The sequence below is a fragment of the Odocoileus virginianus genome, chromosome 31 (genome assembly GCF_023699985.2).
Source record: "Odocoileus virginianus isolate 20LAN1187 ecotype Illinois chromosome 31, Ovbor_1.2, whole genome shotgun sequence".
NCBI lineage: Eukaryota > Metazoa > Chordata > Mammalia > Artiodactyla > Cervidae > Odocoileus > Odocoileus virginianus.
In genome coordinates, this window is record NC_069704.1 from 2,466,553 (window position 1) to 2,492,069 (window position 25,517).

Below are 25,517 nucleotides of genomic sequence, written 5' to 3' on the forward strand. Positions count from 1 at the left end.
CCCTCTGCTCCTTCTCCCAGAAGGATTTGCTTCAGGGAACCGTCATCCATTTCCACTAAGTCATTTCCCTTTCTAGTCTTGCCTGAAACCTGGGATGGTGCAACCTGGGGGTAGATCCCATCAGTTGATAGGTCAAATCTTGTCAAAGAAACTCAGGTATCTTCTGCTCTTGTTTCCAGAAAATCAGCACGGCTGTAAGTAAAGCTGACAACTTTCTGCATGAAAATGCCCTCTCAACCCAGAGTGCTTTTACACTGGCCATTGCTGCTTACGCTCTTTCCCTAGGAGATAACGCACACCCACAGTTTCGTTCGATTGTCTCTGCCCTGAAGAAGAAAGCTTTTGTCAAAGGTATGACCTGTTTCTGACATTTGTTCAGCAAGTGTCTGATAAGCACATGTTGAGTCGCTCAGTTGTGTTTGACTCTTTGGACCCCATGGACTGCAGCACACCAGGCTTCTCTGTCCATCACCAACTCCCAGAGCTTGCTCAAACTCATGTCCATCGAGTCAGTGATGCCATCCAACCGTCTCATCCTCTGTCGTCCCCTTTTCCTCCTGCCTTCAATCTTTCCCAGCGTCAGGGTCTTGTCCAAGGAGTCAGTTCTTCACATCAGGGGGCCAAAGTATTGGAGCTTCAGCTTTAGAATCAGTCCTTCCAATGAATATTCAGGGTTGATTTCCTTTATAATTGACTTGTTTGATCTTCTTGCTGACCAAGGGGCTCTCAAGAGTCTTCTCCAGCACCACAGTTCAAAGTTCAATTTTTTTGGCATTAAGCCTTCTTTATGGTCCAAATAAACATGTAGCATCTGCTAATTCTAGGAAAGCGTGGGGGCATGCAAAGTAGAGTGAGACAGAATCCCTGCTCTCAAGGAACAAAGACCTCACAATACAATGTAATAAGCACTGTTATAAGCCCTGCTATTCATTTATTTAGTCACTCATTCACCACATATTTATGCATTCTTTAATTCAACAAATGTGTATGGAGTACCTCCTATATACCAGTCTTTGTTCTAGGCTCTGGTAATAAAGCAAAAGACAAAAAAAAGTCCAGGCCTTCATGAAATTTATATTCTGTTTAGTGAGAGAACATGATCAATAACTAAAACATTGCATATAGTGACTATTCAGTGATATAGTAACCTATTTAGTGATGACTGATATGAAGAAAAATAAAGCAAGGAAGGGAGAGAAAGTGAGGGGATTGATTGTAATTTTAAACAGGATGGTCAGGCTTAAGCCTCATTGAGAAGATGGTATTTTAGTCAAGACCTGAAGGAAGTGAGGAAGCAAACCAGTGGCTTTCTGGAAGGGTATTTCCTGATAGAGAAACAGTTTATGAAAATGCCTGAGGTAGGAGCTGGCCTGGTGCTCCAAGGGAGGCAAGGAGCTCAGGTGACTGGAGAGAAGTGGGGTGGGGGCAGGAGTGGTGTCGGGGAGGAAAAGGCGAGGGGGCGCCGTGCAGGACCCGGGGCATCACCGGAGCCCTGCAGGACCCCTGCGTGCAGCGTGTGATGTGCGAACCACGGGCGAATGGAGGCCGAGATCCAGCTTTTGCTCCGCTGCCCCAACCACGCTCCCTGGTTTGGGTCGGCCTCTACGCAGAGCAAGCAGTCCCTGAGTCTGATTCACATCAAGGTCCTCTGGGGGCCAGTGGGATTCCCCAGAACCTTAACTTCCACTTCAAGCGAGAAGGGAAGTCATTGGAGGACTTTGAGCAGAAGAGTGCATGACCTAGCTTATATTGTACCAGACTGACCAAAAGCCATATGTTTCCTTTTGAAGAATAAAGCCATTTCTTCCTATGGGTCAAGAGTAAAGAAATAAAGAGCAGTAGTGTTCGTTGGCCAATGTGCCTTGACCGGCACAGGCATGGTTGGGCACTTATGAGCCCTCTCCTGGCTGAAATTTCCTAAAGGTTTAATAAATACTACACGAGGTTTATCACCATCTACAAAATTGGAGTTCTGTCATCGTTTAAAAAATGACTGAATCTCAACATATACTTCAAATCCAGTTCTGTAATACTTTTCAGATAACACAAAAGAAATAGCTTGGGTATTGTAAGAAATGAATCATAAAATAATAGAATTTAAGAGCTAGAAGGGAATGTATTAGTTCACATAATATTTGAACTGAAATTATCTTTAGAAACCAAAACCTTCATTCCAAAAAAAAAGCCTTCAAGAGGGAGGGAAAACATTTTGTCCCTCAAGTCAAGCAAGCAAGGTAATTCTGAGTTGTAAACAGATACATCAAAATTTTGAGGTGGGGGGGGATGTTGGAGTGATGGAGTTGGAGGTTGAGGTTAGCAGATGAAGAACTGTTACATACAGAATGGATAGCAACAAGGTCCTACTGTATAGCTTGGAAACTATAGTCCATATCCTATGATAAACCGTAGATATAGATATATAAAGCTTCCCAGGTGGCTCAGTGGTGAAGAATTCACCTGCCAATGCAGGATACATGGGTTTGATGCCTGGGTTGGGAAGATCACCTAGAGTAGGAAATGGCAACCCACTCCAGTTATTGTTGCCTGAAAAATCCCAAGGACAGAGGAGCCTGGTGGGCTACAGTCCATGAGGTCACAGAGTTGGACAGGACTGAGTGACTGAACACAGCACACACACAGCACAGAACGATAAAAACCAGATATAATCTAGAAACTAATTTATGAAAAGTGCCACCTATATGAAACTGTCTTCAGGGTTTTAAATCGGGAGGAGATAGAATAGTTAAGGTTTGGGTGTGATCTCAAAATTTCCGAACTGTAGTTTTTTTTTTCTATCAAGGAGAAACGTTCTCTAATTTTTTTGGTAGTGTCAATAATAACAATAAGTGTATATGTATATATATATATATCTGGCACTTTCTCGTTTATAAAAACATTCACATTTGGTATCTCACTTGAGTTGCACCACAAGGAAGAAAACACTATCTACACTTCAGGGAACTGAAAGAATCACAGAATGAAAAGAATCCATTCAAGTTTACAGGTCTGTTCGTAGCTGAGTAGAGACTAGAACCTGGGTACTATTAATAATTCCAGTTTCCTGCCGTTGTCATTCTACCATACAAAAGTACGTGTAGTACATGTAGATGTTCCATGTTGACTTTCCTGAATAAAGACAAACAGCCTTTTTTTTTAAAATTTTTATTTTTATCAAAGTATAGTTGATTTACAGTGTTGTGTTGGTTTCAGGGGTACAGCCAAGTGATTCAGCTATCTATCATCTATCTGTCTGTCTATCTGCTCATATTTAGATTCTTTTCCATTACAGATTAAAACAGCCCTGTATTAAGAGATCTTGTTCGTATTGGTCACCTTGAGAAAATTCTTCTTCCAAAAGAATATGAAACTTTTGAAAACCAGAAGGCCACTGCCAGAAGAAACCTCTAGACACCTGCTAGAATTGTTATGCCAAATTCAGGTTTTTCATGATATTTACCAGTGTGATTTGTTGATGCTTAGGTAACCCACCCATTTATCGCTTTTGGAAAGATGATCTTCAGCAGAAAGACAGCTCTGCACCTAGTACTGGCACAGCTCGTATGGTAGAAACCACAGCCTATGCCTTACTTACCAGTCTGAACTTGAAAGACATGAATTACGTGAATCCAGTCATCAAATGGCTATCAGAAGAGCAGAGATATGGAGGTGGCTTTTATTCAACCCAGGTAATGCTTCTTTCTCTCGTGTTATCTTCCTGGAGATATTTCTAGTGCCTCCCACACCACATATTCCACACTCCTTCTGGCCTCCATGGTTCTGTCACCAAATGAGCACACTAAAGGTATGAAGAAATGACTAGAATCAAGGACCCCAAGGAACATCTGCATTGACACCCTTCTCATGCAGAGGCGAAACTCAGCTCCAGGGGGTTCGTTCACAGAGTTAGTGGCAGAGCCAACATCAGAACTCACACCTCTAAACTCCAAGCCCAGAACTTCCTTTACGATTCTTAGTTACCATGAAGAGCTAGGAGAGTTATTAGCAATTATATTAATCCTATATAAGAAACAGTCGCAAAAAAAAAAGAAAAAAGAAACAGTGGCTGCCATGTAAGCAAAAGCACTGATGTTCCTTTCCACAATACTAAATGAAAAGTAAGAGGAATACCAATTATTAGCATGTTTATCTGTCTACCTACCAATGTAAACTCATTGGAATATGTATATTTTGCATCATAACTACCATGTCGTTGTATAGTGTACATCTACACTCAAGTTTATCTCAAGTGTTAGCATCTTCCCTGTTCCCTGGATGCTTGGGCAATGACAGGGTGTGTGTGTATGTATATAAAATTTAGAGCTAGAGGGGTCCTTCAAGGATGTCAGTGATCATCTAATTCTAATCAGGGGGAGGAAATGGGTTTCACCTTAGGTGCAACGGAAGGCTTAGAGAAAAGAGGACACCACTAATGAGTGCTGGGAGACATGGGAGAGAAGGTAGCCACAAATTTGCTGTCTCTGATTCAACCACATCTCCCAATTCTGTAGATGAGGAAGACAAGATCTAGAAAAATTAAGTTCATCCCACTAGCGGTAAAAAGAACCTGCCTGCCAATGCAGGGGACATAAGAGACATGGGCTTGATCCCTAGGAGAGGAAGATCCCCTGGAGGAGGGCATAGCAATCCACTCCAGTATTCTTGCCGGGAGAATCCCAATCACAGAGGAGCCTGGCAGGCTACAGTTCATAGGGTTGCACAGAGTTGGACACGACTGAAGCGACTTAGCACTCTGCACACATTTATTCCTTCAGCAAATATTTGTTGAATAACTACCATGTGCATACCTGCTAAATGTAATGGATGCCAAGAAAGATGTGCTGTTGCCCCCAGGAATCTCACATTGCAGTGGGGGGATGCCCGTGATAAACTCTACATAAAGTATTACCAATTGAGAAGAATGCTCTAAGGAGCAGAAGGGAAGAACATTGAAACAGAATCATGAGAAGGGGGAGACTCTTTATGTCTTCACTGTGGGGCTAGTTAAGCTTAGGTGTGAGGATGGGAAGGAGATCCACAGTTGTGCGAGGAGTTGGAGGCATTCTGGAAAGGATGACTTGCCTGAGGTCACATGCTCAAGACCCATGGAGAACCCGGATGTGAGCCACACTGCCCTCATCCTTACTGGTGGAGGGAGACTCTTCTTCCCCCTCCACACAGGGGCCCTTAACTAGCTCCACTCAGTCACCTGGAGTTTCATCACAGGCGCTGCTGACTCACCTTCTCACAGGAAAGTGTATTTGTAAACAGGAGGTATGTAAATGGGTAAACCTATGTTTGCACCTTGCTATTTGTTGATAGGATACAGTTAATGCCATCGAGGGCCTGACGGAGTATTCGCTCCTGGTTAGAAAACTCCACTTGAACATGGATATCAAAGTGTCTTACAAGAATAAAGGTGACCTCTACCATTATAAGATATCAGAGAAGTATTTCCTTGGGAGGCCAATAGAGGTAAATAAAGAATTTTTTCAAGTAATATTTTATAACTGGATGGGACCTTCGAGATAATCTGTTCTGCCCTTCTTATACAAACGTAACTGTTCACCCCTTAAACCTAAGATGAGTGCCCACTATGTCCTAAGCAGGGATGCCTGCTCTGTCCTGGGCACTGAGGATCCAGAAGTAAAGTGCAAAGAACCCTTGTCCTGTAGAGGAGACAGTCATTGCAGCAAACAGTGAAAACTGAGATCTTTGCTAGGTTCACGGAAGGACAGAGGGGAGCCTCCTGAGCCAGGCTGAGAGCTGAGAGCCGTTTTTCAAATGCATCCAGATGGGCAGGATGAATCTGGAAGAATCAGAAGGAGTTAGCCAGGTGAAGAGAATAGCACACACACACTTGGACAGCAGAGTAAGAGAGAAGACGCACTTGGGAATCTGCCTGTGGTTCCAGCCGACCCTGGACACAGGCATACTGTGGCCACACTGGAGATGGTCTGCAGGTCGCCCAACAGCCTATCCCGTGTCCGTTGCTACTACTGGGTTTTTAAAAATGAAAATCCTGATGGCCAACGAGAACTTCCCGAGGGAAAAATTACTTTGGAAAAACTAGGTTCCGCATCAGTAATAGTAGCTATCAGTAAATAGATGCTGATAGGTATTTTTTTTAATTACCACATTTCAGATTATTTAAGGTATATTTAAACATACAAATAACTGGAAATAGTTGTTACTGTCCATAGCCTTTTGTGCAAAGTAAATAAGCATGAGGAATAGTACTGAATGCAAAAATTTTTCCAGGTACCTCTCAATGACGACCTCGTCGTCCTAACTACTGGACAAAACAGTGGCTTGGCTACAGTGCATGTGAGTATTTTGTGGAGAACAACTTGATTGAGGTTATATGTCAGCTTGTAGTAAGTAATCTAAAAGAAAGAGACTTTGCCACAAAGTTATAGAAATCTGGACTTGGGTAACCATAACTGAGGTAAGAGTCATTTATCATTCTTTCTGGTTATCTTGATAGCTATCCCCACAGTTTCTTTTTGAAAATGGCTGTTAATCTTCATACGTGTGTGTATTTCTAGAAATTATATATATGTATATGCATATAGGTGTATAGAGATAATTTTTATGCTTACATGTATATGCATATGCATATGATGTGTGTATGTATGTATACATTCACACATATATACATGGATGCTGAGATTAGTAACAGTCACATCTCATTTATCCAGCATCACTCCTGACTAATGTATATATGTAAGGGCTTAAGTGTCTTCTATTTTTAGCCACAGGCTGCATGGACACACATAAACAGTTTAGAAAATCTAAGCTGTAACTGCCAAATGCCTAAAATAATACAAACGACACATTCTGAGCCTAAATTAGCATTAACATTAACACATTCTGAGCATAAATTAACATTCTCCTGATTATTTAATTGTGCACTCCTCTTTAGGACGTTTATTCCTTCAAAGACTGTTTATAAGACTGCATGTGGGTGGGAAGACGGACAGTCCACTGTTCTGTCACTTCTGGTTGCCCTCACTACACCTACTTCTGGCAGCAGCCCTACCCGTCCATGCACACCTATAATTTGTTGTTACCACCGTGGTTTGTGGGCTGGAGAAAACCATACTTCATGACCTTGTGATGTTCTATGTAAAATTAAAGTGTACAGGCAAAAGGATGAAAGTCTTAAAAACTTTCCTGCAGAGTGAGGTGCTCAGATTTGACTGCGTGGAATTTGGACCAAGGTTCTGCCTGGAGAGAGATCATTTTTAGCTTACTTTGGGCTTCTCAGTTAGTCTCAAATTGTGGAGTTTGCCAAAACTCCAGTTGCTGGGAAAATGGCTCTTTAATGCATCCCATTTGCACTGGGTGATAAAAATACTTGCATCCCGTTTTCAGCCTCAGTCCTGCCATAATACCTTTTACACGCCCCATTTTAAACAGTCTCCTTGTTTACTTGTCCCAATACAGGTAAAAACTGTGACTCACAAAATCAGTACCTCGGAGGAAGTTTGCAGCTTCCATTTGAAAATTGAAACCCAGGAAATTGAAGGTAAAACAGCATGATTTACACTATAGTGTTGGCTAAGCAAAAAGAATGCTAAAGAGCTTCTCTGATTAGGAAAAATCTGCTAAAGTAATTTCTCATTCAAATTCTTTAATAGGTTGACATCTGAGTAAACATAACTGCCATTTATCATAATAGAGGTAGCTCATTAATAACAGTTGGAAACTGATACTAAATAACAATATCTAGGTTAAATGTATCCACTGTTGATCCAAAAATTGTTCTGACTGAAAAAAACTTTTAAGAATGTAACTAGGATCTAGAGAAGTGATATGGGGTGGGTGTTAGAGAGGAGGTTCAAGGGAAAAGGAGACAGGTATCCTTATGGCTGATTCATGTTGCACGGCAGAAGCCAACGCAATATTGTAAAGCAATCATCCTCCAAATAAAAATCAATTAAAAATAAAAGCTAAGAAAAAAGAAAAAGAACGTAACTAGGGACTTCCCTGGTAGTCCAGTGGCTAAGGCTTTGCCTGGTCAGTCCCTGGTTAGTGAACTAAGATCCCACATGCCTCCAGCCAAAAAAACAAAACATGAAAACAAAAAACAAAACAAAACAAGCAATATTGTAACAAATTTAATAAAGTCTTTAAAAGGAAAAGAAGAATGTAACTAGCAATAAGGGCCTAATTTCAGAACCTTGAATGTCTGTTAATAGTTTTATGTCTGTGCTCCATTCCCAAGCCCTGAATTTCTCTCATCACTCTGTTGGGTTTCTATCCCATACCCTTTCTGTATCCCTAGGAGTCTGGCAAATTCTCATTTCCCTGCCTCTACCTTCAACTTGGTCTCTTTAGGACCAATGAATCTCTCTTAATGCGCCTGTCTTTTCTCTACATGTGGCCCTCACATCCCTCTTCTGATAGGCTGGTTCTCCCGTCCCAGTCTAGAAGCAAGGCCACTTGCACACCCAGTCCTCCTTGACCCATGGCCCCGGGACCAGGGTGTGTGCTGTTCCTCTGCCCTGATAGCTTCTGTTTGTGACTCAGAGTCCTGAGTCACAGGAAATTTCCAACTGCCAGAGAATCTAGATATGGGCGCTTCCTCCCTGCCACCTCCCCCAGACACGTTACCAACACAGATCTACCTTAAATGACTCCTTCCTTATTAAGTTCTTGGAGAGCAGAGAACTGTTCTAATGATTTCAAACAGTTCCTGGATTGTCAGGAGCCAACTGACCACTCCATTAAAATCAGAATTTCCATTAAAATCATCAAAAGTGACAACTTCCAAATCTCAAATCATTTTTAAGTGTGTTCAGAGGCCTGCTCATTAATGATTCTGTTCTGACATGTTCCAGAACAAGCTAAAAACAGCTTACTCTTATTTTTGTTTGTTTGTTTGTTGTGTGTGCCAGCCTCCAGCTACAGCAGCTCAGAATACAAGCGCATAGTGGCCTGCGCCAGGTGAGCCCGTTTCCACCACGGAGACAGTAGATTTCAGGGCTTTGTGTCTGCCAGAGTATTCTCTCTCCAAATCTTTTTGAATGATAAAGACGTCCAGAAGATGTGAAATTGTTCACTTTTTTTAAAATGTGAAATATAGCAGGTATTCTTAAACAGCTACTTACTCTACAGAACAGTTTTGTTTTGCTCATATACACTTTTTTCTCCCATTTTTGGCCTTTTTCTAATTCAAATGCTATATTATTAATTTGTCTTCCAGAAAGGTAGATTATGATATATAAGTATTAGGAAAAGAGCAAAGTATTCTCTCAGAAGCGGCTCCCACTCTTTTACTTAGAAAAATCACATTTGCCCAACAAAATCCCGGGTCATTAGCAGCCAGCCAGTGGTTCTCAAATCAGGTTGTACATTGAACTCATCTGGAGAACTTTTAGAACTCTGCAGAATTCTGTCCGACCTCACACCCTGAAGGGTCTTCTAATGGTATCCAGGGCTAAGAACTTTGGATTACCCTTAGCAGACTAACTCCAAGGCCTAATTTGACCACTAGTTGCTACTAGTAACAATTTACCATAAATATAATGACTTGCAGGGTCTTCCCAGGGGGCTCAAAGGTAAAGAAAGAATCCACCTGCCAATGTAGGAGATCACCTGCAATGCAGGAGAAGCAGGTTCTAACCCTGGGTTGGGAAGATCCCCTGAAGGAGGAAATGGCAACTCACTCCAGTATTCTTGCTTGAGAAATTCCATGGACAGAGGAGCCTGGCAGGCTGCAGTCCATGGATCTCAAAGAGTTTGACACAGCTGAGCAACTGAGCGCACACGCGTGCGCGCACACACACACGCACACACACAATGACAACGCAATTGTATTATCATTCTGGAAGTCAGAAGTCCTCAAACCAAGGTGTTATTGGGGCCCTCTTTCTTCTGGAGGCTCCAGGGGAGCCTTTTCCAGCTTCTAGAGACACCTGCTTTCCTTGGCCTGAGCCTCCCTCCCTCCATCTTCAAAGCCAGCAGCACAGCATCTTTTAGTATCTCCCTCTGACTCAGACCCCTGATTCCACCATCATATCTGCTTCTCTGATTCTCCTGCCTCTTTCCCTTATCAAGACCCCTGTGATCACATTGGACTCACCTGGATATTCAGGAGACTCTCCCTGGCTCTCGAGCCTTACCTTAATCACACTGCAAGTCCCCTTTGCTGTTTAAGGCAACAGAGTCACAGGTTTGGGGATTAAGAGATGGACACCTCTGTGGACCATTGTTTTGCTTACCAAGCCACCATCCTAAAACGTTTATGAAAATATGCCTATATACCTTGGTGATCACATAGTGAGTCAGGTAGTGGGAGAGCCAGAACTAGAACACAGGCTTCTTCCTTCTTCTTTCTACCACCCCTTAAGACCTCCTGTTCTGTTCTATTTTCTTAATTCTTCCTATTCTCAACAACAGTGATTTCTATGGCTGGTATTTTGCTGTTTATACTTGTTATCACACATGATGTAAAGCATTCAGAATGGGTAACTTAGAAATTCCATGCAGTTATGTCATCGATTAGAGCTGAAAAGGACTTTAGGAACGATATAGTAGTCCCCTTATTTTAGTGGTAAAGAAACTGAGGCGCCAGGAGGTGAAGGACCCTGCCAAGTTCTCACAGTTAGAGGTAGAGCTCTAATCGCCTAGAGCCCGATTTAGTTTCTAAATCGCCTCCTTCCGGCAGTGTTATCTGAGACCGCCAGCCTTAAGGCACAGCACGCTGTTTCTCAGCTGCTCCACCTCATCTCCCAGCCCTGTCTGTGATCCCAGGCCAGTCCCTCTCCTCTCAGGGTCCCTTCATCAGCTGGGAAAGTCCCGCCTTCTGTCCTGGGTCAGTCTCTGCTCTCCCTCCACACCCTTCTTCATTCCCTAAGGTCCTGCTGGGGTCACTCTTCCTCAGGCAGCTCCAATGCTGCCATTCCTGCTTTGGGCACCTCTCTTCCTGCAGACAGGGTGTGATCACTGTCTAAGTCCCTAGCATGTCTTGCGGGGAGGTATGAGCAAATTTGTTCTGGGCAAAGCTAGAATCCGTTTGTGGGACCTACAGGGAGCCACCCCGAGTGAACACAGGAAGGGCTGTGTGGTAGGATAGCTAGACACCTGGAAGGCAGCTTCTGCCATGAAGGACTCAGGTAACTGTCAGCAAATCACCTCACTTCTCCAGGCCTCTTCTGTAAAGCAAGAATATTGGACTACCTGATCCCAAAGCATCTTCCAGTATTTCTACAATGCTGCTATGCATAAAAGGACTCTCATCAAAAACTTATTAATTTGCATTCCATATTGTTAATCTATAAAAGAAAGCAATAGAGATATGGCATTCAGTATTCTATCCTTTGGGTTTTTTGTCTTTTTTTTTTTTTTTTTTAATAAACTGGGGACAGAATGTTCAAAAAAAAACCAGGTAGAACATGCTTTTGGCTTTATGATGCTGAAGTTGGGTTGGACAAATTCCAAATGTAACTGTGTAGTACTTATTCATGTGAGAAATTCTTTGCCTTCAAATGCACACTCTCCTGATTTAAGAAAATGCCAGCACAGTTTCTATGTTGAGAGGGTCTCTTTCGTGTATTTAGCTTTTTACAACTTCTCCGTTGTATTCACAAGAAAAGAAAAAAGGATTTCATTTCTCTCCTTCTCTTGGAACAAAATACTTTTGGGAAGGATTGCTGTCTTTGGCAGCAGGCAAAGGGCTTCTTGAAAGGAAGGTTTCTGTTCCACGGTTGAAACAGTCGCCATGGCAACCAGTCATCAAGGCTCCAGCAACTTTTCATAGACACTCTCCACTCAGGAGGCCCTTTTCCGTCGTGTTGACAGAGTATTTGCATCTGTAAGCCAGAGTTCTCCACTTTGGGTGACACTCATTCATCCAATCACAGGGATGCTGGATGCCATATTTTCAGTTACATGTTGCCTTTTATTTTGTTCCAAATTATTAATTTGGTGAAGAATGGGGTTAAATTTTATAAGCCAGAAAGTTTATACTATTTACATTTTTATGGCAAATATGATATCTCAGACTTCTAACAGGGTCTGCTTTATACATGCTTGATAAGATATGATTGGGGAAAAGAGATTCCTTATCATCTCACTAATTTGAATAATAGCTCCCATTTCACTCATACTTATTTTGAGGGGTGAGATCAGTTCATCTTCCCTCTGTGAAGCTGTTTCCCCAGGCTCTTCCTTTAATCCTGATTCCTCTCCCAAGTTCCACTCTCAAATGTTCAGCTGTCTCTCCCACATCTTGAGGCAGGAATCTAAAACTCAACCTTTGCAGAACACACTCCGATCCAGTCCCTACCCCACCAGCTTTCTCCTCTTTTAGCATTAACTCTGATTAATTGTAGCAACAGGCCTCTCTGCCTCTCAAAACAAAGTCTTGTTTTGAATTATAACTTTAAAGCACAAGTTTATACTTTTTCACAATTAATTTTACAAATAAGAAAATGAACTCTAGAAAGGGGAAGTAATTTGTAGAAATCTCTCAGCAGAACTGGGATAAAACCCAAGTTTCCTAATTCTCCATTTCAGTATTCTTTTCTCTCATACCAGAGAGGCAAAAACAAAATAAATCGAATTGCCCATGTTACTCCCTCTGTCTTTCTCCTCAGCTTCCCCACAAGCACAATTCCTAGACAAAGGGTAGTCCTTGAAACATTTTTTAAAAATAAAATAGCTATTGTGAAAATTTTAGAAAATAGAGAAAAACATGGGAAAGAAAAGAGATAATCTCTTACGATCTCATCCTCCAGAGAAAGTAGCTGCTCGAGTAGTGTTCCTTCCAGTCTATTTCTGAACGTGCTTATTGAGTCTCTTACCATATACAGTTAATTCTTTTCTTCAAATATGCTCTGCTAGAGAAAGAATTAGGATGAGAATCAATAGACTTATGAAGCCCTGGGGTGAACTAGTCACGTGACCTTGAACAAATACTTGACTCCCACTCTCAGTCTCCTCTAGCTAATTAAGAGATTGGACGGAATAGCCTTTATGATCTCCTCCAACTCCAGAATGGTGGTCCACCAAGGTTACTGGTCAAGTGAGGACAGGGTTGGGAGAGACGGCACAGAGATCGCTTTAAAATTCAGAGATTATAACACATATATCATAAAGAAGCAAATAATTGGAGACTCAAATTAGAAAGTTAAAGCCTACCAAGGAACAGGGCTTTTCTTCAAGAATCTTATCCATTTACTTGTTTCATGTCCTCGTCTCTACCTTCTTTCAGCTACAAGCTCGGCAGTGAAGAATCCTCATCTGGGTCCTCCCATGCGGTGATGGATATCTCTCTGCCTACTGGAGTCAGTGCAAACCCAGAAGACTTAAAAGCTGTAAATGTCTTCTCTTAAATATTGTTATGGATACTTGCTTTTATTTACTGCATTATTTTACAAAGCTATTTCCATTCATTCTGTATCACTTTCTTAGACTCTCCCAGAATATTCTTTTCAAACCGACAATCTACCTAAGTTTTTATTTTTCAAAGTGAAACAGGGGCAAGTATCATGCTTGCATGGACAGAATAATGTGAGTGCGTGTGATGACATGTTCAGACTCTTTCAAGAGGAGGAGCTGTTCTTCAATGTCTTTAAATAGTGGATTACATCCCCATGACCTCACATTCCATCGCTGGGTGAATGCACTTAAACAGAAAGGTCGCGAAGTTAAATGTGAGCTTTTCTCTTTGTTCCCTTAGCTTGTGGAAAGGGTGGATCAATTATTAACTGATTACGAAATCAAAGATGGGCATGTTATTCTTCAACTCAACTCAGTAAGTTCCACCTCTCACCATTTTTCATTTTTTATTACTATTTAACAGCTGCTGCCTAAAATATTTTGAGTCTTTTGTCTCTCATGATTTTCTTAATCTTTGAATTTGTCAAACAGATTCCTTCCGATGAGTTCCTTTGTGTTCGATTCCGGATAATTGAACTTTTTGAAGTTGGGTTTCTGAGTCCTGCTACTTTCACAGTGTATGAGTACCACAGACCAGGTAATCAACTCTACTCTAAAATTTCTTCTGAAGACTGCTTTGTATTTATTATGGAATTTGAAGAAAGGCACTTGAGGCCTGCAGATTTTATATATTTTCCTCTCTCAGGGCTCACTCTGCACAAACGTCCCCACTTGGACAACCAGTGGGTGACTCTGAATGAATCACTTCACCTCTCTGGTCCTCAGCCTCTTCCTGTTTAGAATAGGTAAACTGGGCTAGACTGCTCCCACTTAAATTCTTCACCTCAAGTTTATCTTTGGTGTTTACTGTTCCCATTACATCTCTCCTTTTTAGAGAAGGCCGTTTACCCTACTATTATTTTCAGTCTTCACAGAATCAGCTTCTCCTCCACCTATATTCTCATCACCTTTTGCAGAGAGCTCTATCACAGCACTTGTCACATTGCATCATTATTATTTGTTTGCATGTCTTTGTGCACACCCCAGAATATTTTCATCCTTCTGTCCCGAGTATCTAACCCAGTGTCAGGCACATAACGTGTGTCAATAAATGTTGAATGAAGGACCTCTGCATTTGATCATTTAGCCACTTCTGATAACTCTCCACTTCTGGAGAGCCCTTTGGTTCACAAGGCAGAAGACTTCACTTTGGACAGTTCTACTTGTTAAAACTCTTAAAAGTGAACCAAAACTCTGAGACCCATTCAATCTAGTTTCACTTCTGAAAACATAGATTATGATACTTAGCCTCTCCTTGAAAAAGAAATACACATACACACATACATATGTGTGTGTTTCTTTTCTCCTCCTGAACAATAGAAAAAACAAAACAAAACATTTTTCTTCTCTAGCCTCAATAATTACCAATTGTAATTCTTTCAATAGACTCTCATGTAACATAATTTCTTCTCATTCATTGAAACACCAAATACTTTCATTCTCAGAAATGAATATGCAAGAGTAAGATTTCAAGCACAGAGCGGGGAATATTTTGAGGGTAGAGGGGCCTGTATTAGGACAGACAGTTCCTAATTTAACTTTCCTGGGCCTCATCTACAGAAAGAGTGTTTGAAGTGGGTGATCAAGGAGCCATGGGCGAAATTCATTGATGGGTAAATTGTGTGTTCGCCAAGCCACCTCTTCTAACTGCACTTTCATTGCCACAGATAAACAGTGTACCATGTTTTATAGCACATCCTACACCAAACTTCAGAAAGTCTGTGAAGGAGTAACATGCAAATGTATCGAAGGTAAACTTCATTTAATGTGTTCAGCCTGTATACTTGTTTAAAGCAGCCACTCATAATCTGGGGCTAATCTGGGGGCAGCCGTTTGACAACTGTCCTGTCTCAGAAGAAGAAATGCAATCTCATCGGATGGAAAGCTCATTCCTTGAGCGCTATAAGGCTACATCTTGACAGCTCCAGAACAACCTGATGGTTCCTTCCGTGTGGAGAGACACCATCAGGTGGTGTATCATCAGAAAGATAGCATGATGTGAAATCCTTACCTTTGACCTGGTCTTTTTAGTGCAATAGGACCATTGCTTAAGGGAACAGAGGCTCTGGAATGAGCCACTATCTCCTCCCCAGTTAGTGACTTTCTCCATTCAATCTTCTGCCAATCAAGGCAGCCTTATTGGCCAAAGAAAAGCCCCAGAACTCAACAATAATCAACTGCTGACTCCATGAGGGTCTGAGTTGATTTTGATTTTCTTTTGTTTTTCAAAATCCTTAAAATTTACACATTTCTTAGGTACTTATTTCCTTCTTACAGCATAAATCAGTCATCAATTTGGTTCCTTCAAGAGATTTTTCATAGCACTCAAAATGGGAAAATGTCCTCCTTTCTTCAGTGAAGCATATGTATTTCTGGAGAGCTGAATGTGGAGTGACTACCCATTCTAAGCCCCATGTTCAAGATTTTGTTTTTTGTTTGTTTTGGTTTTGGTTTACATACTGTTTCACTTTATGGAAGAGGAGAAAATGGACAGGTCTTAGGAATCTGATATTTGTAAGATTAGATTGGATTGTCTCAGGGCAGATAAGAGAAAGCTGTGTTTACTCACAAAGGTGTCTGTTCCTTATGTTAACCTAACTTGTGCTGTCTTTCACAAAATCCAGCTGACTGTGGGCAAATGCAGGCAGAATTGGATCTGACAATCTCTGCAGCTACTAGAAAAGAAACAGCATGTAAACCAGAGATTGCATATGGTAAGTTCGAAAGTTTAATATATAGTTCCATCAAGCATGACATTTTATGAAAACACGATCAGTTAGGAAGATCTACAACTTTACACAGTGATTACATAGATGCAACATTCCATGTGCTCCCTTGAAGGAAAATGTCATCAATTTTCAGCATTAACATGCAAAGTTATTTATCCTTCAGCAAAGAAATATGATTTTCATTAAAAATGATAGGAGTGTGGTGCACACACAGCCAAAACACTTTATTCCACCAGACCCCATTGAATTAAAAGTGCTAAAACATAGTCAAAGAGAACATTTGAGAAGCCACAGAGGTATATGATTTCACTACTTCATTCTTCTGGTTGATCAAGCAGAAACAGAAACAAAGATGGTTTGGGGGATCTGAGTGTTTTCCAAAATCCCTCCAAAGACAAAGTAAAAATATCAGTACTAAATAATCTTTAATATATCACCATTGCAGTCCACATTTGGGACTCTCTCCATTTCAAAAGGAGCATCTTCTTCTTCTTGTCCAGATCTCAGAGCTAAATCAAATGCCCAAGTAAAGCTGTAGGTACAAGTTCCTCATAGAATTAGATCCTTTATTTTCTATCTATAGCTTCTAATGTTTACTTCTGTCTTTTTTAAGAAAAAGAGAATGAACAGATAGTACACTGTTTCAAATTTTTCTTGACAATTGGTAGGAGGGTTTTTATAAATAAATAAGTACAGTGCTGTTCATGGCCTACAGGAGGTTCATTGCCCATATATACTATAAATAATTAAGAATCCGAAATTTAGGACATTGTTTAAGCCACTAATTTACACAGGCTTTGGTTCTGCCACAGTGAGTTTGTTCATTGAGCTCTATGTCTTGCTAGCTAGCTAGGATCTCAAAAATGAACAAAAAATTTTAGGTCATTCACTTTAACCCCAAAGAAAGCAAAAACAAGAGGATTTTTTCTCAGGTCACAAAGAAGAGATGGACCCCTTCAAGCTGGTCATTTCAGAAGTGAAGTCAAACATACCATAGGTTAAAAATTGATGCCTGAATGAAGGGAAGACAGGCTTGAGAATGTCTCATATCAAATAGCTGTCAATCCAAGCAAAGATAGGTTGGAAAACAGAGTCCTACCAAAAACCAAAGATCAAAACCAATAAAAGTAATTGAAGAACGGAGCAAGGGAACACAGAGACTCTCATGACAGGTCAGAATGATAGATACAGGACCCCTCTGTGGGCATGCAGAGAAGGAAGAGGCTCTTCATCTTAAAAGATCAGAATCTGAACTTTACATCTAAGGCTTATTTTGTTTGTTTTGTGTGCTTTTTTAAATTTAATATTGCTCTTACCCTAATCAGCCTGTTCTATAACAGTGGGCAGAGTGACTCTGTGACTCTCAGCAGAGTGATTCCTTAGAGTCATGACCAGTAGAATCTCACTGGGAGTGCTGGGAAGCTTTCTTGGAAGGAAGGAGATTTACCACAGGGTGCCCATAAGAGCTTGCTACACCTCATTTTTGTTTGTTTGACAGACTCCGGCTTCTACTGGACATGGCATTAGTGGTAATAAGCATAAATTATTGTGTGTGTGCTTTTTTTTACCAGCTTATAAAGTTGAGATCATAGCTGTCACTGAAGAAAATGCTTTTGTTAAGTACACCGCAACTCTCCTGGATATCTTCAAAGCCGGTAAGAATTCATTCACTAGTTCTTTCATTCAACAAACATTTAGTCCTTACTATGTGGCAGGCATTATATTAGACACAAAGGATATAACTTGAATAACACAGTCAGAGTTCCTGCCTTCATAAAGTTTATATTCTATTTGAGGAGACACATTTTTTATTTTTATTTTTTTTTTTTTCATTTTTTTTTCTTTTTTTTTTTTTCCATTTATTTTTATTAGTTGGAGGCTAATTACTTTACAACATTGCAGTGGTTTTTGTCATACATTGAAATGAATTAGCCATGGATTTACATGTATTCCCCATCCTGGTCCCCCCTCCCACCTCCCTCTCCACCCGATCCCTCTGGGTCTTCCCAGTGCACCGGGCCCGAGCACTTGTCTCATGCATCCAATCTGGGCTGGTGACCTGTTTCACCCTAGATATACATGTTTCGATGCTGTTCTCTTGAAACATCCCACCCTCGCCTTCTCCCACAGAGTCCAAAAGTCTGTTCTATACATCTGAGTCTCTTTTTCTGTTTTGCATATAGGGTTATCGTTACCATCTTTCTAAATTCCATATATATGTGTTAGTATACTGTAATGGTCTTTATCTTTCTGGCTTACTTTGCTCTGTATAATGGGCTCCAGTTTCATCCATCTCATTAGAACTGATTCAAATGAATTCTTTTTAATGGCTGAGTAATATTCCATGGTGTATATGTACCACAGCTTCCTCATCCATTCGTCTGCTGATGGGCATCTAGGTTGCTTCCATGTCCTGGCTATTATAAACAGTGCTGCGATGAACATTGGGGTGCACGTGTCTCTTTCAGATCTGGTTTCCTCAGTGTGTATGCCTAGAAGTGGAATTACTGGGTCATATGGCAGTTCTATTTCCAGCTTTTTAAGGAATCTCCACACTGTTTTCCGTAGTGGCTGTACTAATTTGCATTCCCACCAACAGTGTAAGAGGGTTCCCTTTTCTCCACACCCTCTCCAGCATTTATTGCTTGTAGACTTTTGGATAGCAGCCATCCTGACTGGCGTGTAATGGTACCTCACTGTGGTTTTGATTTGCATTTCTCTGATAATGAGTGATGTTGAGCATCTTTTCATGTGTTTTTTTGCCATCTGTATGTCTTCCTTGGAGAAATGTCTGTTTAGTTCTTTGGCCCATTTTTTGATTGGGTCATTTATTTTTCTGGAATTGAGCTGGAGGAGTTGCTTGTATATTTTTGAGATTAATCCTTTGTCTGTTGCTTCATTTGCTATTATTTTCTCCCAATCTGAGGGCTGTCTTTTCACCTTGCTTATAGTTTCCTTTGTTGTGCAAAAGCTTTTAAGTTTCATTAGGTCCCATTTGTTTATTTTTGCTTTTGTTTCTAAAATTCTGGGATGTGGGTCATAGAGGATCCTGCTGTGATTTATGTCGGAGAGTGTTTTGCCTATGTTCTCCTCTAGGAGTTTTATAGTTTCTGGTCTTACATTTAGATCTTTAATCCATTTTGAGTTTATTTTTGTATGTGGTTCGAGGAGACACATTTTTAAACAACAGTTAAAAATATGTTCCCTTTTATTCCCTAAGTAAGCTAACCTACAAATTTTATAAAATTGCTTGTCAAATGATATAAATGGTAAAACGAATGATTCATTAAATCATATTTAATTCCAAATAAGTTTTTGTTGGTTTGTTTTGTTTTATTTAGAAATTGTCAGTGTTATTTTGTTTGACTCACTGTAGGGGGCCTCTGTTTGAGCTTTGGTTTGACAACAAGGAACCACATCGAATTTTTCCAGTTATGTCTCTATTGAATTGATAATCATTACATGACATCTAGCCTCAAAAAGTAATTTCTTCTAATAGCAACAGTATTGTGCAAAGTACTGAACACTTTCTCAGTTTCTACTAAGCCAGCAGTAATTACATTCAAATGTTTCTAGTCTTTATGATACCATCTAATATTTTCATGTATTTAATATATATCTATTATCAGCTAAATTATAAAAACAATTTATTGAAATGTCATGTTTAATTTTCCTAATTTTCTTAATTTTTATTCCCCTTCAACCCTCAGAGTTTTACAAATATAATTGACAAAGTTTCAGAATTCATGTTTTAAAAAACTTAAAAATTCATCTACTTTTGCTTTCATCACCAAAAGCAAAAACACTTTTATACAGTTAGCTTTTCCATTAAGTTGATATTTTATTTTGTTCTATATCAAATGCATACCATTCTTCACTTTGTAACAACTCTTGCTTCATTTTCATATTTCCTTATTTTTATATGATCAGTTTTACCATTTATTCATTAATCTTCCAGCTTATTAAAGCTGAAATATTTTTTCTTGAATATCTAAAGGTAATATTGACATAACTGCTAGAATATCATACACAAATCACTAAAAAGTATATATATATGTATGTATATATACACTTTCTAAATACTGACTCCTGTGTCTGTGAAAGTGAATCTATCAGGTGATGTGACTTATAAACTACCTTTGCAGTTTTAGCACTATTGGCTGTCTTTCAACATGCCAATATTTTTCTGACTTTTATTATTGCAATTTTTGAGGTCTCCAGACTACTTCTTTATTCTGTCTAGTGTGTATTAGGTGTGTGGTTGTGAATATCAAATTTATGAAAGCAGTATTTAAAGTGACCCTTGTTTGTCTTGTGCCTTGGTTGCATCATCTGGAGACGCTTGGCTCAGAAGGTACCAAACTGAAACAGCTGTGAATCTCAGGGTTTTACTAGAGCCCCGGATTTCTCCCTGATAGCACGTCTGTGCCAGTGAGGAGGCCAGTGAGGGGTCCAGTGAGGGGTCCAGTGAGGAGGCCAGTGAGGGGGCCAGTGAGGGGGGCCAGTGAGGAGGCCAGTGAGGGGTCCAGTGAGGAGTCCAGTGAGGAGGCCAGTGAGGGGTCCAGTGAGGAGGCCAGTGAGGGGGCCAGTGAGGGGTCCAGTGAGGAGGCCAGTGAGGAGGCCAGTGAGGGGTCCAGTGAGGAGGCCAGTGAGGGGTCCAGTGAGGAGGCCAGTGAGGAGGCCAGTGAGGGGTCCAGTGAGGGGTCCAGTGAGGAGGCCAGTGAGGGGTCCAGTGAGGAGGCCAGTGAGGGGTCCAGTGAGGAGGCCAGTGAGGAGGCCAGTGAGGGGTCCAGTGAGGAGGCCAGTGAGGGGTCCAGTGAGGAGGCCAGTGAGGAGGCCAGTGAGGGGTCCAGTGAGGGGTCCAGTGAGGAGTCCAGTGAGGAGGCCAGTGAGGGGTCCAGTGAGGAGGCCAGTGAGGGTCCAGTGAGGAGTCCAGTGAGGGGTCCAGTGAGGGGTCCAGTGAGGGGTCCAGTGAGGAGGCCAGTGAGGAGTCCAGTGAGGGGTCCAGTGAGGGGTCCAGTGAGGAGGCCAGTGAGGGGTCCAGTGAGGGGTCCAGTGAGGAGGCCAGTGAGGGGTCCAGTGAGGGGCCAGTGAGGGGCCAGTGAGGGGTCCAGTGAGGGGTCAGTGAGGAGGTCCAGTGAGGAGGCCAGTGAGGGGTCCAGTGAGGAGGTCCAGTGAGGGGGCCAGTGAGGGGTCCAGTGAGGAGGCCAGTGAGGAGGTCCAGTGAGGGGTCCAGTGAGGAGGCCAGTGAGGGGTCCAGTGAGGGGTCCAGTGAGGAGGCCAGTGAGAGGTCCAGTGAGGGGTCCAGTGAGGAGGCCAGTGAGGGTCCAGTGAGGGGTCCAGTGAGGAGGCCAGTGAGGAGGCCAGTGAGGGGTCCAGTGAGGAGGCCAGTGAGGGGTCCAGTGAGGGGTCCAGTGAGGAGGCCAGTGAGGGGTCCAGTGAGGAGGCCAGTGAGGGGTCCAGTGAGGAGGCCAGTGAGGGGTCCAGTGAGGGGTCCAGTGAGGGGTCCAGTGAGGAGGCCAGTGAGGGGTCCAGTGAGGGGTCCAGTGAGGAGGCCAGTGAGGGGTCCAGTGAGGGGTCCAGTGAGGGGTCCAGTGAGGGGTCCGCGTAACTCTTCCTCACTGACACCTTTGTTCTCAGTCTGATACGTGGTCCTTCCTGTGGTCCTTCCTGTGCCTGGACGTCAACAAAACCCACCGAGCATAGTCTGACGAGTCTCTAATGTTTCATTTTAAGTTATTCAAAACATGTTTTATATTAAATAGTTGATTTTCTAGAAAATGATTGAAATTTTATTACCTCATTTATATTTCTCAAAAACTGTGTTCTCCTTTCAGTAGGTATAAATTTTGCTGTAAGTAGGACCGTAAATCTAAGTTGTGGCACTTTGCTTTCACTTTTTTTTTCTTTTGAAATGCTATCAAGTATTTCAGATCTTAAAATGTTTATTTTTAACCATACACTAGACTTTAAAATTTTAATAATACTTTCCAAATTTTTCTTTGCTTGATCAACACTCTGACAACATTTTTTTCTGACTTTTATTATTTCAAATGTTTCACTGTGTGAAGTTGATTTGTGATTTTTCCCCATTGATGATCACAAGTGTTCTTTATTTATAACATGATTGCCATTTTGACAAAATAGGTAAGCACTCTTAGCACTTTGATCTTTTCACAACCCAATTTTCAAGCACTTTTGCATCCAACATACATGTCATAAGCAATAAGACATTCCTATTTTTACCAAAATAATCAAGTGCTTTTCATTCCAGAAATACAAATTACTTATTTTTGTACCTATTATTGCCTAGTATCAAAAGATATTCCAGACTGTTCTGAACTTTGTGCAGAATCAGATGATTCCCAAACTGTAGTTCTTTATTGCTATCATTTCTTCTCTGTTCTGTCAGTTTGGAAGACTCATGTTTATGACATTTAAAAGGAAATGTTAAGAAAGTTTTGCATACTTTATTATCTCTTCGTTCTGGCTCTGCATTTTTAACATATATAGATTTTTAATTTATATAAAACATCAAAACACCACACATTTACCACTTACACAAGAAGTGCTGCTAAAAGTAAGCCAAAATAAAAACTAAACTGTTTAGAATCAAGGGCAACTATGTAGTTCAAGGATAATGATGCTGTTATCCTGTGACTGGGGTTTCTCCTAAAATACAGGTGAGGATGTACATGAAAAGAAGAGGAGTGATTGTTGAGACTGAGGTTAATTATTCTCCCTCCTGAATATGCTCGACATTTTCCATAACAGAAGGTTTTTAAAAATAATAAGGACCCCCGCTGACATGACTGGGGGCTGACTTGGCACAGAGTGCTGGGGAGGCTGTTTGAATGTTGCTGCAGCAGGAAGTCACGTATGAACGGTCACCAGCAGAGCCTAAGTACATTAGCTTGAACTCACGCGGGTGCAGTGTGATTTATTTTACTAGTTAAAGTTTACCACTCATGCAGTTACTATTATGTGCTATTTAGCAAGAGTTTCAGAAGTTTTTCAAGATTTAATAATTAGGATGACTCAGCCAGAGTTTCGGAAAAGGCAATGGCAGCCCACTCCAGCACTCTTGCCTGGAAAATCCCATGGACAGAGGAGCCTGGTGGGCTGCAGTCCATGGGGTCACTAAGAGTCGGACATGACTGAGCGACTTCACTTTCACTTTTCACTTTCATGCCATGGAGAAGGAAATGGCAACCCACTCTAGTGTTCTTGCCTGGAGAATCCCAGGGAGAGAGGAGCCTGTTGGGCTGCCGTCTGTGGGGTCGCACAGAGTCAGACACGACTGACGTGACTTAGCATCAGCCAGAGTTTAATAACTGGATACCAGTCCTGAATATAGAGCAATGAATGCCCTGTCCTGGTCTCAAAAAGTTTCCAGCCTAGCAGAGGAGTCAGGCATGTGGAGGGAAACATTATGATAGAAATTCAAGTGTAATGGGAATAAGGAGAAAACACATACTTAGGACAAAGAGCACCAGGGAATGTTTACTGAATACTGGGAGAATTGAAGATGTATTTAAACATGGATGAAAGAAGGAAAGTGAAAATCGCTCCGTTGTGTCTGACTTTTTGCGACCCCATGGAATAGTTCATGGAGTTCTCCAGGCCAGAATACTGGAGTGGGTAGCTGTTCCCTTCTCCAGGGGATCTTCTCAACCCAGGGATGGAACCCAGGTCTCCCACATTGCGGGCGGATTCCTTACCAACTGAGCCACAGGGGAAGCCCCTCAACTCTGGAAAGGTTCTGTTAATTCCTGGTTCTAACAAAAGCACTTAAATAGTGCTTACTGTGTTCCAAGCACTTTTCATGTTTTAACCCATTTAACCTCACAGCAGTTCTGCAGGGTACATTTTACTGTGATGCCCATTTTGGGGATGAAGGATCTGAACCTCATTTGTTCAGGCACACAGCTAGGAAGTTGCAGAGCTGGGGTTTAACCTGGGAGCCTGATCCCAAAGTCTGAAGTCTTAACCACAGGGACAGTGCCAATAGCCATTAGCCTGTCGATGGAAATTTACACTGAATAATAAATAGCCATGAGGAACTAGAATGCTCAAAAGAGTTGAAAACCGTGACATGTGATAACCTTGCTTGTGTGTCTCTCAGGAGAAGCTGCTGCTGAGAGAGACTCTGAAATTACCTTCATTAAAAAGACAACCTGCTCCAATGCCAACCTGGAGAAAAGAAAACAGTACTTAATTATGGGTAAAGAGGCCCTGCAGATAAAATACAATTTCCGTTTCAAGTAAGTCACCAGTATTTTGGAGTCTCTGATCTTCCATCCAAAACTGAGTGCAATTTATTCTTAAACCCACTACGTGTTTCTTTCGTGCCCTGCTGTTAACCCACAAACCATTAGGAGCATACACGAAATAATGTGAGCTTAAAACAAAGCACTCCTCAAAACCAGCAGGGCAGCTGAGGTCTTGCTGAGGATAAACCCACTGAGTGCCCAGGTCTGACAGCTGATCTGCGGGCTCATCAACTCCCCCGTTACCGCATCTGCTGTCTCAGACCACTCTGTTTGTAAGAGGACAGTGTTTGGATACACGTTTTATTATCTGTTTTTTTAAAAAAATAGACATTGAAACAGATGTTGTTCCTGCCTTTAACCATGGGAGCCCCGAGCAGATCATGACCTCCAGGGTTTGTGGACCTTCCCAGGGAGAGGCCAGTTCAGAGGAGCTTGGCCAGCAGTCTGACCCCTGGGCACCTGAGCAGCTTGGCTCAATTGAATTCAGCTCTTCTCTCTGTGGCTACCAACAAAAGTGATTCATTTGCATTATTCCTTGGCAGGTACATCTACCCATTAGATTCCTCAACCTGGATTGAATATTGGCCTACAGACTCCAGGTGTCCATCATGCCAAAGATTTTTGAGAGTCTAGGTGATTTTGCCGAAGATATCTTTTTAAACGGCTGTGAAAGCACCTGAAGGTCAGCGGCATCCAGTTTGCACTATGGACCCCTGTTGTTGAAGTTTCTGCCTTTTGTTTTTTTCAGTGTTCACAGCTGGTCTTATTTGGAAAGTTCACTCTACTTAGAATGGGGGACACTTGCTTTTATTAGAGAACAATTTAAGAGCAGTAACTCTCCAAAATGGCATGTCCTTCGGGGGCCTGGAGACAGACGCTCATTCCAAGGTTACTGGACACCAGAAGTAATAAATTGAAACCCTCCTGAAACCTACTGCTCAGGAATGCTTGCTGGGGACAAGGAATAGCCCCACTGAAATGTAGTATGTTACAAAAACATGGCCTTTGCTTGAAAGAAAATACCACGGAACAGAAAACCGATCATTAAAGCCTGACTTTGCTTTCAAAA

The 25,517-nt window shown here is 41.6% G+C and overlaps 1 protein-coding gene across 1 annotated transcript in view; it reads left to right on the top strand.

Annotated features, from left to right (window-relative positions):
* The window catches only part of C5 (complement C5), an 85,910-nt gene extending 60,393 nt beyond the window's left edge, over positions 1–25,517 (top strand). The window contains 15 exon segments of the mRNA XM_020893602.2: positions 180–351; positions 3,481–3,686; positions 5,320–5,472; positions 6,259–6,324; positions 7,447–7,528; positions 8,901–8,949; positions 13,220–13,322; positions 13,688–13,762; positions 13,879–13,984; positions 15,114–15,197; positions 16,071–16,160; positions 17,747–17,830; positions 24,301–24,439; positions 24,991–25,070; positions 25,073–25,517. Coding sequence (XP_020749261.2) covers positions 180–351; positions 3,481–3,686; positions 5,320–5,472; positions 6,259–6,324; positions 7,447–7,528; positions 8,901–8,949; positions 13,220–13,322; positions 13,688–13,762; positions 13,879–13,984; positions 15,114–15,197; positions 16,071–16,160; positions 17,747–17,830; positions 24,301–24,439; positions 24,991–25,070; positions 25,073–25,128 — 1,545 coding nt within the window. The 3' untranslated portion in view covers positions 25,129–25,517.